Source organism: Vigna unguiculata, chromosome 9, assembly GCF_004118075.2.
Source record: "Vigna unguiculata cultivar IT97K-499-35 chromosome 9, ASM411807v1, whole genome shotgun sequence".
Lineage (NCBI taxonomy): Eukaryota > Viridiplantae > Streptophyta > Magnoliopsida > Fabales > Fabaceae > Vigna > Vigna unguiculata.
Window position 1 is genome coordinate 40,152,985 of NC_040287.1, and position 13,480 is coordinate 40,166,464.

At 34.6% G+C, this 13,480-nt stretch overlaps 2 protein-coding genes and 1 long non-coding RNA gene across 4 annotated transcripts; all 3 read right to left on the reverse strand.

The window, feature by feature from the left end:
• On the reverse strand, positions 1 to 2,239 carry LOC114164178 (U-box domain-containing protein 30-like). The gene has a single exon (XM_028048741.1). The coding sequence runs from the start codon at positions 1,520 to 1,522 to the stop codon at positions 239 to 241; it is 1,284 nt and encodes a 427-aa protein (XP_027904542.1). The 5' UTR covers positions 1,523 to 2,239; the 3' UTR covers positions 1 to 238.
• A 3,108-nt stretch (positions 2,240 to 5,347) lies between these two features.
• On the reverse strand, positions 5,348 to 7,041 carry LOC114195954. Of its 2 annotated transcripts, none has more exons than XR_003606602.1 (3): positions 6,908 to 7,041; positions 6,731 to 6,799; positions 5,348 to 6,038 (listed from the first exon to the last, which is right to left on the reverse strand). It is a non-coding gene; the product is annotated as an uncharacterized LOC114195954 (long non-coding RNA). The 2 variants fall into 2 exon arrangements; XR_003606603.1 differs by having other exon boundaries at positions 5,348 to 6,070.
• Positions 7,042 to 10,415: 3,374 nt separating this feature from the next.
• Positions 10,416 to 12,279, reverse strand: LOC114196213 (lecithin-cholesterol acyltransferase-like 1). The gene is made up of 2 exons (XM_028086778.1): positions 11,800 to 12,279; positions 10,416 to 11,730 (listed from the first exon to the last, which is right to left on the reverse strand). Exons 1-2 carry the CDS (start codon positions 12,207 to 12,209, stop codon positions 10,806 to 10,808), a joined length of 1,335 nt encoding a protein of 444 aa, XP_027942579.1. The 5' UTR covers positions 12,210 to 12,279; the 3' UTR covers positions 10,416 to 10,805.
• Positions 12,280 to 13,480: the final 1,201 nt, after the last annotated feature.

Sequence of the window (13,480 nt, forward strand, 5' to 3'; positions counted from 1 at the left end):
TTCAAAATAAATTGGACTACTATTACATTATCGTTTTCTATGATCTTACAACTCAGCTTCCCACAATTATTTCAAAAGCACACAGCGTTATCCGATCCGTGCTGATTTGAATTTCCAACAACTCTAACCTAATTAGTAGTACCACCAACTAGTTGTTATGTTCCAACCGTCAATTTGCAATTCCCACAAAAGAAGTACACATATACGAAGTTAGCTATGAACAAATGTTTCTTCATTTTCATTGTATTGTGGCAGTAAGCATACACTTAGAAATCAAGATGCTAGAAGAGTAATCTAAACTGCACATTTTCAAAAACTCAGCAGATTTCTGCTTTAGTACCGGGTTGCAACCGCTCTGAATCACCAGAAGTAGCTTCGCCGCCAACCCTGCTTCAACAGCTTTTGAAGCACATTCTTCAGGGGCAAGCTTGTAAATAGCCCACAGAATCGACAATGCGAATTGTGTGCAACTCTCTGAGACTCTCATCAACAACTTCACCACACTGGGAATGATATTGGGACACTCTTTCAAAGCCAATCTTCCCTCAGGAAGTGTTGACAAGACTTCGAGGATGTTGAGGGCTATCTCTAAACACTCGTGGTTCAAAGTGGGCAAAAGCTGAATCAGCTGAGGCACTGCTCCTATGCTTACAATTGTGCTTCTAACCGATTCACGCGAACACACAATTTTTAGTAATATGAGTCCGGTTAAAACGCTTGTTGGGTGTTTTTTATCTCGCACTAACCTTAAAACCCCGACCAAAAGACTCAAACTTGATAACACAACGGTCTCGGAGGGGTTACCTTCCACCAACAACATTTGAATCAACTTGGCGCAATTCATCTTGGTCTGGATGGTTCCCTCGTTCATGATGTCCACCAACAAAGAAACCTTAGCGGGTTGCATGAGATTCCTCTTCAGCTCCGAACCCAAATCCAAATTCACAAGAATCCCAATCGCTTCCGACCCAACCGCGTGCGAGGTGAAAGGACCCAACAGGGAAGAAATCAAAGCGAGCCCGTTGTTTTCCTCAACGGTTTTCCTGGTGGAGAGGTGGGAATCGACGAGTTTGCGGAGCTGTTTGAGGGCGCGGACTCTGTTCTGACCCTTGACCCTTTTGAGCGTGTCGAGGAGCTCCAAGGCGGTGCCTTGCACGTCCTCGAGCTTCTTCTTCATGGCGAGGTACTTTTGCGAGAACCAGGAGAGGATGAAGTGGTGGAGAGTGGTGTTGGGCGTGACGGAATCGTCCCAGAGGTCTTGCATTGTGGTGGGGCAGGTGTTGTGGCCGAGGGAGAACCATTTGAGGATGTTGGAACGGTCGTAGGTTTGCCCCGTGCAAAGGGTGACGGGGTCTTGCATTGGCTCGAGCGAGATTGGGCAGATGAAAACGGAAGGGACCTCAATCGATGACTCGAGCTCCTCAATCAACGTTTTCAGATCCGAAACGTTGGCAGTAGCATTGGCATCCTTCATGGTTGTTGTTTGCGTTGGCACTAGGTGGTGTTCTTGGTACGGAGGCATTGTTGCATACGTGCAGTTGATTTTTCTATAAGTGGAAGTTGGAGGGTGAGGTGCGAGTTGGAGTTGGGGAAAGGGAAAAAAATGGTGAATGAGGATAAGAAGAAGAAGCGTGTGGGAGAGGGGAAAGGAAGGGAGGGAGCAATAAAGAAAGGTGGAGAGAGAGCTAAGAAGTGCTTGTCAAAGGGACAACTTTATTTTCCACCCTTTGCTTTTTTATTTTATTTTTTTATGCCTTTCTTTCTTTAACTGTGCTGCCTTTCTTTGGTCAAAAAAGTAGTGCTCCGCTTATTCATCATGAACGACATGATTGAGTCTTAATTTTCATCGCCAATACCGAGGCACTCTTCCTCCTCAAGCTTCGAAAAAGTTTAGGAAATCACCCACCCCAGACCATAATTAAAAAAACCAAATAAAAAAAAAAAGAGAGGACAAGAAAGAAAATAATAGCGCTTGATAAGAACAAAATGAAGTCCGCAACAGAGTACAGGGCTTGAAGAACAAAAACTGCGCCTCAGTGTACCCAATGATACAAAATACATAGTCGAAGCAACAGAGACAGGCATCAAAAAACCGTGGAATAGAGCCACCAAGGAAGAAAAAGCTGTTTTCTGTATTTCTCCTTTCCCTCTACGAGACTGTCATGCCACATAAGGCGTAAGCAATTTACCCTTTTACAAAATTTTATGGCATATTCTGTTAACAGCTATATAATTTATTAAAAAAAATGAAATAAAGATAGATAACCATTTTTTTTAATGTGATTCTGATATTTTGTAGAATTTGAAGTGTTGTGAGAGAAGTAAAAAATGTGTTAAAATAATGAGGGTTAGATGGGATCTAAATAAAAATGGTTGGTTCCTTTTGAAGTAGTGATTGGGTAGGGGGTGAGGTTGAGGGGGCTTTTATTAAACGAGGGTGCAGCACACGAGTGCATAGTGATATGAAATTTTAACTTTGAGGTCAGTGACAGAGTGTGGTGGTGTGTGTTTCTTTTGAACTCCTTTTTATTAATATCTGATACTGCCACTGTAGTGGTAGAGAGAGAGAAAGTGTGGAATGCATGAGTTGTGGAGCAGATAAGGGACAATCTTGAGCTTGAAGACGCAACCTGGGACCCGGACAGATAGTCAAAAAGGTAACCAGATGCCACCAACCGAGAATTATTGAAGAGTGTGCTAAGCGACGTCGTTTCTGTCACTCAACTCAATTGGTTCAAACTCACAAGACACTTCCCATCCACTTTTTTATTTTTTATTTTTTATTTTCCATGATATAAAGAAGAATAGTGATTAGGAATCTTTTAGAAGACATATTCGATTTTTGTATCTAAATAAAATTTACTGACAGTGGAATAAAATAGAGTGTGGTGAATAATGTAATAGTATCGTTGGTGAAGCTCAAAATTAGAGGAGAAATTGGGTGGAAAAGGAATAAGCAAGTGCACGAGGGCATGTTCCTCTTTCTCTTTCCACCAAAAGTGGTCAAAACCAATGTCAGAAAGGCCAAAGGGGATGCCATTGGCATTGCCTGTGCCTGCAAACAAAGAATGAATTCTAAACAAAAAAGTAAATCTAGTCAAAATATTTAGCTGGCACTTAACCGAGGCCAAAGGGTGTGTCTCGTGTATCGTACGAACCCTTTTTTTTTTTCTTTCCTTCTTAAAGTCCTTACCTATGTTGCCATGTGTGAACTCAACTCAACCTCACGGAGGGAGAATTCAACTTTCCAAGCTTCAGCTTCGATTTTCGGACTCCTGCTTCCTCACTCGCACACTCTGTGTTTGCTATTTAAATCTAAACAAATTCAGTATACCTCAACCACGGCAAATTTCACTTTCTTTTTTTTATATTTTGTCTCTCCTTTTCAAATTTCAAACACAGACGCACCAAATAACATTAAATACTATGAACATAATATGTTCCATTCACTTCTCTGTTTTCGACGCTTCGTTTAAATGTTTATTAATTTGCTTCGCAGATGAAATTAGTTCATGTTTAAATTGAAAATTGAAGAAATCGTATGAAAAAGAATTTGAATACAAGCTTTTTAGGATGGAATGGATGCAGTTAAATGTAGCCAAGCCTTCCACATCCCAACTTTATGTTTATAAAACTGTTCACTTTGTTGATTTTCTTTTGTTGTGGTGTGGGGTTTGGAATAGTCTGCGGATGTAAAGGGGCGTGATATTTGATAAACGTATTCTTTCTTACTGTTAATATATATGGTCAAATTTTGTTTGCGTGGATTTTTGGGTTTTAATTGCACTAAACTATAAATTTCCATATGTTTTTTTACCTTGGAATGAAAATTTGGCAAAAGCATGGTAGTTAAAAAATTACTAAAATAAGTAAATTTTATAAAAATTATGAATAAAAAAAGAAGTTGTATTAGGTTGACATAACTTTAATTCATTGATTCATTGCATTTTTATTTAAAGTTGTGTTAGAGTGACGTTACTTTAATCAATTTTAATAGAATTTAATAGAAGTGATGTTAAAATAACATGATTTTAATTTAAAATTATTTAAAATAAAGTTACGTCACAATAACAAGACTTCAATTTTAAGAATGTTTTGGATTAAAATTATGTTATTTTAACACGATTTTTACACAATTAAATTGTATTAGTTTAATACAATTTACCCATTTTTATAATATTTTTTAAATCTCTCTGTCTTGATATTTTTTAAAAATGGCACAAAAATAGTGTTTTTTCTTCGAAGTTTTGGTTTATGCAAGTTTATTTAATACTGTCTAACTTTCAGTTAAATAATATGTCATAAGAATTCAAATCTTATTTAAAATTCAATTAAAGTATTGATGTGCAAATACAAGTAGTTAATTATATTGTTTGTGTTAGAATGAATTATATTATATGTTTATCTTATAATATATATATATATATATATATATGATATATTATACGTTTATTTTTATTATTAAAATAATAAGATTTATTATATGATATAAGCTTAAAAAATATATAATCATTTTTAAAAATATAATAAATATATTATTATTATTATATTAATCTAAATTAAAATCATATGTGTCAAAATTAACATAAAAAATTATAAATTATTATCATCATAAAAATATTATTAAAATATTATTGTTCTATAGATTAAATATTTCATTTATCAATGTCAATAAAATATCATTCGATATCAAATACAAATTGAATGATAAAATAATTGGCATATGAAATCAGCAAAGTGTCAAGGTTTTTTAAAATAAACTTTAGGAGAAATCGAAAATGTAACTTGAAAGGATTAAAATATTGGATAACGAGATTTATATGAAGCATAAAAGAATATAAAAGAGTATAAATTTTAAGGAAACTAGTGAAATAAAAATAAATTTAATATGGCAATAGTACAAAATTACAGCTAAAATTCGAAAACAATTTAACTCGAAAAAAATAGAAACAGTGTATAACTAAAGTACTTCAATCATAAACGAGTCAGCAGAAACTTAAATTCTGACAAGAAATGTAATTGTCCTGAGAAATAAATGCTTGAAATAAAGTCTTATAATTATGAACGATGCAAAATAAAATTAAAATGTTTGAAAATAAATTTGTAAGCAAGTGAGAAATACCCAAAAGTAAGCGCCTGATTGATTTCGAGTTTTTAATTTGAAATATAACTTTTCAAACAAAATGGTTCTCTAACTTATTTTAAAACAATTTTACATTTGTTTCCAAAATAATTTTATGAATTTCGGAACATATTGTTTTACTCATGTTAATTCATTTAACATCCCAAAAACTGATAACTTCAAATTAAATAACACATCACATACATGAATATTCAGAAAGTACGGAGTTTAGGGTATAAGAGTATTCCATACATTAGACATACCCAGATTATAAGGAAAGAGCTCCACACGGCCCAAACAGAAAACACTAAAAGAAAACAAGTAATTAAACTAGGTCTTGTTAGGAAACGAGAAGCATGATTAATAAAATCCTTCATTTGTTGGGCCCCACAATGGCCCAACACCCATCCAATCCATCAAGCTGCATCAACCCTACCATAATTACCACTGTCAGGGGTTTTCACATCTGCTCACATCAACAAGATTGATGATCATCGCAATAGAGAAGACCACACACAACATACAAGCAAGCAACAAAGTAAGCTAGTGTAAAGAAATCTCATATTATAACAGTTCACATGTAACTTCAAAGCCAAATATAAATAACAGGCATCACACCAGAGCTATCAAAAATATATGAGACTCCAAGACTTGACTATCCGGATACGTGACTGAGGCATCACCACGTGGCAGTGGAATTACGTCCTAGCAATGAGGCGTCACCGCGAGGCCTTCACGGAATTATACCCTTACAGGAGGCACCACCACGTGGCCTTCGTGGAATTACACCCTGACCCTGACGCACCACCACGACCCCCGTGGAATTACGTCCTTTCGTCGAGGTACCACCAGGAGCTCCCATTAAGAGGGTCCGTGGAATTACGTCCAACAGATGAGGCGCCACCAAAATCTCTCACTACATGAGTCACAGGATTACGCCCTACCACACTTAGTTCATGTTTCGCCAACCAATCAGAAAGTTCTCACAAATACTAACATCATGTATAAACAACCAATCATACAACTCATGCTTTCCAATTCATACCCAATAAAATAACATGTCATTTCCATCTCAAACTCATATATTAATCATGCCATCATCATGCGACCCTTCTAGTAAAGCAGGTCAGACAAACAAGTCACACATCAGTGAGCCACCCAACAATAACATTCAAACCTACCCGCTGCCTCGCTCAAGCAAGGCTCACTCAGGCGAGTGGGATCCTCTCGCTCAGGCGAGTCCCATCTCACCTAAGCGAAGGCGCGACTAGGGAATACTGACCTCTGCGGGGTCTCGCTCAGGCGAGCCCCTTCTCGCCTAAGCGAGATTGTACCTCGCCCAAAAATGAAGTCAGGTCGCCTGGGCGACCGTTCGTGCAGGAAGTCTTGGGCGAGCCTCTATCAGTCTCGCCTAAGCGAGGCATGCTCGCTTGGGCGAGAAAACCAGCGCCCGCCACTGTTCATTCGAGTGATAGTCACCCACACTCACCCACACAGTCCAACAGGCATTTTCAACCGATTATATTCACACACATGCCGTTCAATCATCATATACTCATCAAACAAGCAGATTCTACCGAAAATATGGTAAGGTCTAGCTTCCTTTACCTGGAATAGGCTAGAGCAAGACCTTGATGGTAGACACAAACTCAACAGAACAAGGAGTACGCTTAGGAGCTGGAAAAACACGGAAATAATACAAGGTAAGATCATCACAGAGGCTTAGTTGGGTAAAACACGAAAAGATACCAAGAAATGGGCGGCACGAGATGTAGGATGACTTACGTGGAGTAGGAACAGCTTGAGCGGACTTGGAAGCGACGAGAAGGCAAACCCTAGCAGAGAGTGCGACTGCTCAAGGAGGCACAAGGGTTCTGTTTTACAAAAATAGCATAGGATTAGGGTTGGAGCATATTAGGTCTGATCCTCCCCTTTGTGCCTGCCCTTAGGCCCACAAGATGGGGCAGCCCTTTAAAGTAAAAGGCACAAAAAGAAAAGTGAATCTTACAATTCATCATTGCCATCGTCAACATAATAATAACAATAATAATAATAATAATAATTTATATCTATAAAAAAATCATTATATATATATAATTATCTTTTAAATAATTTCTATTTTAAATTAAAATAATTATATTTTCATTAGGTAATTTAAATTATTATTTTTATAATTAAAACAATTATTTAACTCTTTTATCTTTTTAAATTATTATTTAATTAAATTCAGTTATTCTTTTAAATTAAAACAATTATCTATAATAAAAGGACACGCATATATGTTTTCATTAATAATAATAATTTATTATTATTATTATTATTATTATTATTATTATATCACCTACCATTAAAATACACTTTTAAATTAATTTTAATGTGATACAAAAACTTTAACGATGTGTATTTTTGAAATTAATCGCTTTGAAAAAGTAAATTAAAACTATTGTTAGAAAGTAAGGTACAATTGTGGCTTTTGAAAATTTTGAAACCCCAGGAAAAAACTATCCTCGTGAAGGATTCAAATTAGTACAAAGTGACATCTTAAATCAAGATTAGATCATGTTCATTACAAAATAAACAATTGAATCATTTTTCTTTTCTTTTCCTTTTTTAGCTGACTCATCAGCTCCGTAGTCAGTCCCTCGGTGGAGGAGCCAAAGGTTTCCCGTTCCTTTTCAATTGCTGGACCAACCTCACTTTATCCATTTTTTTTACGTGTCAGAAAAACCTCTTTCTTTTTTTTCCCTTCATCATTATTTCATGTAACAATCCAATCTTCTTTTTTTCTGTCTTCTAAACAAATTCACGAGCATAAAAAAAGTTTGGATCAACAATTAATTAATGAAATTATTTAATTTTTATAATTATTAAAAACCACATCCTTTATTGTTTTATAACATTTCCAATTCTATAATTTTTTTCTTAACTTTGATTTTGAACATAGAGTTCGAAAACATCAATGCCTTCCGTCAATATTACTTGAATTAATTCCAATTATCAGATTAATTTGAATTTGAATAAAATATATCTTGACACTTTAATGGTTCATCGATGTATAAGAGATAATTAGATTTCTCAACAGAAAGATGCCACCCATATTCAGCCAAGTTTTGCTCTCTGACACTAGCAAATACCACAAACAAACAACACCTTGGAAACATAGACCCTAAACGAAGCCAAATCTTGTCACCACCACAAACAAGTCCTTTCATTCGTTCACCACCCTAAACTCAGGTTCTTTCTAGCACGGTGGTTCCACCAAAAAGAATGACCATTAAAAAAAATCAAAATTCTAGCTGAATTGGACATGAAAATGACGTTTGCTGTAAGAAATTGAACAACAAATACCATATTATGTCAACAATCAACAATGCTACACGTATTCATGGAATCTTTGATCCACCTGCTATAACATGTATCAAAGAACGCACTTGTTTGCCTTTATTTGATTTGTTTCTTTTAATTGCACTCAACACTTAGAAATAGCATGTGTAATGTGTAGTTAAAATTACCTAGAAGAGAACACCGATGTTTGAACTTAAGCGTGTTCCATAGGATGTCAATGGAAAGAATAAGGTACGAGTGATAGTTCCTCTGTATCTGTACCAATATTCGTGCGAGTATTCATTGTGTGGGTATTCACATAAAATTTTAATATTCACGTATATATGGGTATCCGCGGATATTTAAAAAATAAATTAATATTTAATAACATATTTTAACCATAAATTCAAATAAAAATACAATACATACCATTCATAAATTTCAAACAAAGTGCAAATATTTAACTAGTGTTGAATCACAGTTTACAAAGAAATTGAGATTTTATAAAACTAATTGATAAAAAATAAACCACTTAACATCAATGTTTTAAATATTCCATCTCCATTTAATATGATAAATTTATATATGGGTCTTAATAACCAGTGCTCTAAGGGCACCAGTTAAAGATAATTAATATATATTGAATATTGTAGAATATTATAGTTAATTGTGATAATAAATAAAATTTGACTAATAACCATTAATGCAGTTTTACTTTATTTAATGAACAAAAATGTCCTTAAGTTTGTGTTTAATATTTTATTTAGTGTTCATCCATAAAAGTTAAAAATCAATTAAATAATCAAATAACTATATTTTAATGTTGTTAAAAATTAAAATATAATTAAACATAAATTTTTTTAATTAATATAAAAACCAATAAAAAATAGTGTTAAACATCTTAAAAGTCTACAAAAAAAATATTAAAGTATCAATTTGAGACTTCATTGAATTTATTTTCTCTAATTGCAACATCTATGTTAACTTAACAAAATCCCTTGTATTAAAAAAATAAAAAATATTTCAATATCTGAAATTAATAATTATAAATACATAAATTTAGCAATATAAAAGAAAATAATTACCTAAACTTTTAGTAGATACCTTAAAAATTCTAAAGTGTTTATTTTGTATTAGAGTTGTTTAAAAAATTCAAATGATAGTTTAATCTTTATAAAATATGTTATATGTATTTATATTATTTTAATTAATAGACTTAATTATTTCAATGTAAAAATATTAAAACTAATGTGCATTATTTATTCATTAACTAGCATTCTCCTCTATATATAAATATATATATATATATATAATTAATTAATTTTGTATGACCGAATTAAGTTTACAATTCAATTTTCAAAATGTTACTTGAATCATCAAAAATTTATTATATATCTCTACGAAAAAAATTACATAAAGTTTCATGTCAACTAAAAATATACCAAATTTATAATTAGGATCACGAAAATCCTTATGTCACTAATCTTGTAAGAGACTTATTGTACATTTTGCTAAACCGGGGAATAAAATTATATAGCAGCATATAATAGATAAATTGATTAAATAAGCTTCGTTCTATATCTTAATTTCACAATCCAGCTAACATAGAAATCCAAGTTGTTAAATTTCTATTGCTTACATCCAAGGACGGATATACAGAATACGATCAAACGAAAGATGATTTTTTTGTCTAATTTTTTAAATATGTAATTTTGAAATAGACATTCAAAGGAAATGTTAACTATTTTTACACATAAAGCCGAGTTTGATTGTATTTCAAACCCAAAAGATGGAAGCATATTTATTAATTGGTTTGAGAAGATTGTGGATAAAGACTCCAGTGTTATATTTCGTACTGATTTTGCGTTTCAGGTTCTGAAAGCTCATCGGATCTAACAAATACAACAAACACACAAAAATATAGCCTCATGATTACAAAGGGAAATGAAATCATTAGACGTGATAATAGTTGAAAACCATCAAATTCAACCAGTATATATGAAATGCATTTAGATGTCAATGTTAAGAATCTTGTTCTATAACATACCAATGAATTTGATGTCAATCTAGATCTAGTGCTGACTTGTTTAAGATACCAAACAACTCTTAAGCTATTTCTGGTTTCTTGGTTCCAAAACTGTAATTTTGAAAACAATTCTAAACCTATTTATGCAGAGAACAAGTATCCAATCATGTACTCTGTTTTACTTCTAAAAACTAACTAAAATCAAACAAGTCCTGGTGTAATGTCCTACGAATTTTACCTTTAGTATCAACAAAAAACATGCGCTTTATATAAATCCCACGCAAAAGTTTAATTGGCAGAGAACGGATATTTTACTTGTGGTTCAAAAATCATTTACCCAGAAAACACATTGGACAAACCAAGGTCAAGGTCAGCATGAGAGTTAATTGCACTAATCTCACGAACAATTTGATTAAGCGCAACTTCGTCTTTGAGTATTGAAGTATGCGACACACCATCTATCTTAACCACTTTAAGGTATTGACTTTTCTCCTCTTTCCATAGTGATTGAAGCGCCAACAAACTCACCAAATTCACCGTTCCATCACCATCCCCATATGAAATTTCTGGGCGATCATCAAAATCACCTTTCTCATAAAACAAAGTTTCCAAGGTTCTCACTCCTGTTCCCATAATACAAGTTACAGGCACGTGTGGCGCTGGAATGTTCCCTATCAAGGGTACAATGCGTGTTTCGTAAGGGTAAACCCCTTCGGGAAAACCAATGTCTTTGAGAAAATCAACCATGTCATGTGCGGAGTAGGTCTTATTTGGAGTGATCACAATTGGTGTTTGAGGACCAAAAATTTTGGGGTTAGGCAAAAGCCAAAGGTTACTCTCGGAGCTTCTCTGTTCACCCCTCACTAACAGAGGCTCCACCAGGGGCACTCCCAGAGTGTTGCCAGATGCAAAGGTGAACATTTCGTCTACAGCGCCACCCCATGGAGCTGAAAGAGCAATGAAGTGTTTAATGAATTTTTCACGCCAAGAGGGGGGGTTTCGAATTAGGAGTTGCATGACAAATAAACCTCCTAAACTGTGGGATACCAGTATCACTGGCTTCCCACCGTTGGAAGTGCTTGCTTCTTCTATCAAATTCTTTAGGTCTTTTAGGAACTTGGAACCCACTTGTGAGGGGTGACCCTCAGCAGCTAGACCATATCGAAAGTCATAGGGGGCACCAAACAGAGTCTCACCATCAGCATAACCCAGCTTTTGCAATGAATCCACCAGGGACGCCATGTATTCGGTAATATGCCTATTAAAGAAATTCATCAATGGAAAAACGAAAGGGTACATTAATTGAAGAAGAAAGGGAGGCACTTACTTGAGACGAGGATTGAGATAAAGAAGGGAGTTGATGGAACCGAAGTGAGGGACCCGAGTGAGAACTCCAGGGGTGTTGAAGTAATCATCGAGTTGTGGATGGTAGTGAAGGGTCATGCGTTCAGCAAAGCATTGTGTGAAAGGTGCGAGAATGACACTGGAATCAAACCAGAGTCTGAACCAGCCTTTGTTTTTCTTCCCAACAGGGTACCAGGATTCGCAGATGAAACTGGATGGCTTGTACTCTCTGCTCAACTTGGCTTCTAGCTGGTTCCCTCCGTTACCAGGTACTAGAATCAACGGGTGCAGGTTCCCGCTCGTGCTGGTCCTGCACGTGCATACCACTGACAACATCACAACAACCACTGTGAGTGGCGCAAACCCAATCCTCACCACACCCTGTTTGTTCATTACAATATGGATAACTTATCCAAATACCTACTATGCCATTTTCTGCTTATGGGCTTTCTTTTTTAAGTGTTCTTTATGGACGAGTAATGATGAATAATGATGGAAGTGGAGAAGCGGGTGATGTAAAAAAGGGAAAGAATATGTGGTGGAGATTTCTATTTTATTTTCGTTTTGAATATTATGTACAAGAAATGGGGCAGCTAAGGTGCCACGCTTTCACTTCTTTGATCGCTTATTATTAAAACTACTCTGAATGACCATGAGCTGGCCTGGAAATAATGCATCAGATTCGATTTGATGATGTTTTGGGTCATCATGATACGAAATTCATAAGGCCTCAAGAGTAAGTTACACAGCCCAAACAAGTTGTTAATCTGAAGGAGATGAAATATCTCTCTCACACATTGTAAGGTTTTATTTAATTTTTTATTAAGTCTAGAATGGTAGTTTCGTAATCCTTTGGAGGTGCAGCAAGAAAGAAAGGGAAGTGAAGGAAGAAATATCCAAGTTTGGACCTAAGTTAAATATTTTTTGGTTTACTGGGCCTGTGTATGTCCACAGCTTTCGCTGGACCTATTTTCATTACGAACCAAAAGTAGTTTTTCTGTTAAAATTATAATCACTGTTATTATTAAATATATATTGGGAGCTTCTCACTGTACCTCCAATATTTCTTCTGTACCTTCAAAAAAACTCTTATACCCTTATTTATCGTGAAAGTTGTTAGGGACGCAGTAAATTTCATTTACTGCGTCACCAACCTTCTACACCCCCAACTATTTTTTGTGCTCGCATTTCATTTTTTCTCCAGTGCTTTCTTTTTAAAATTTTGCTAGCCTTCTTAGCAGCTTCTTACGAGTTAAAGTTTTTTTTCTGTTTGCTTGTGAAGTGAAATTTTTCGTTTCATAAACTATATAACGCGTTTCAAACTTTTACAAAAGCCGTTTCACGAAAAAAATCAAAATTTATGAGAAATGGATTACAGAATCCGTTTCATACACTGTGAAACGGATTCCGTAATCCGTTTCATAAAAAAATTTTGTTCAGTGCCATTAAAATTTTGTAAAACGTGTAGATTTTTTTTTTCTCATTTAAGCATTTTCAAATATTTCAATAAATTACTTTATGTTTCTAACAAGCCACATTAAGGAGAAGGGTATAGAAACGTATTCTCCAAATTGCTAGAATGACACCACTTTAGATCATATTAATACAACAAAATCGGTATTTGAATAAAAAAAAATTATATTTAACATAAGAATCTATAAGCT

Coding starts and splice junctions, on each gene's coding strand:
- LOC114164178 (XM_028048741.1), bottom strand. CDS start 1,522: ATGCCTCCGTACCAAGAACACCACCTAGTGCCAACGCAAACAACAACC.
- LOC114196213 (XM_028086778.1), bottom strand. CDS start 12,209: ATGAACAAACAGGGTGTGGTGAGGATTGGGTTTGCGCCACTCACAGTG. Junction 11,731..11,799: donor TATCTCAATCCTCGTCTCAA/GTAAGTGCCTCC, acceptor TTTCTTTAATAG/GCATATTACCGAATACATGG.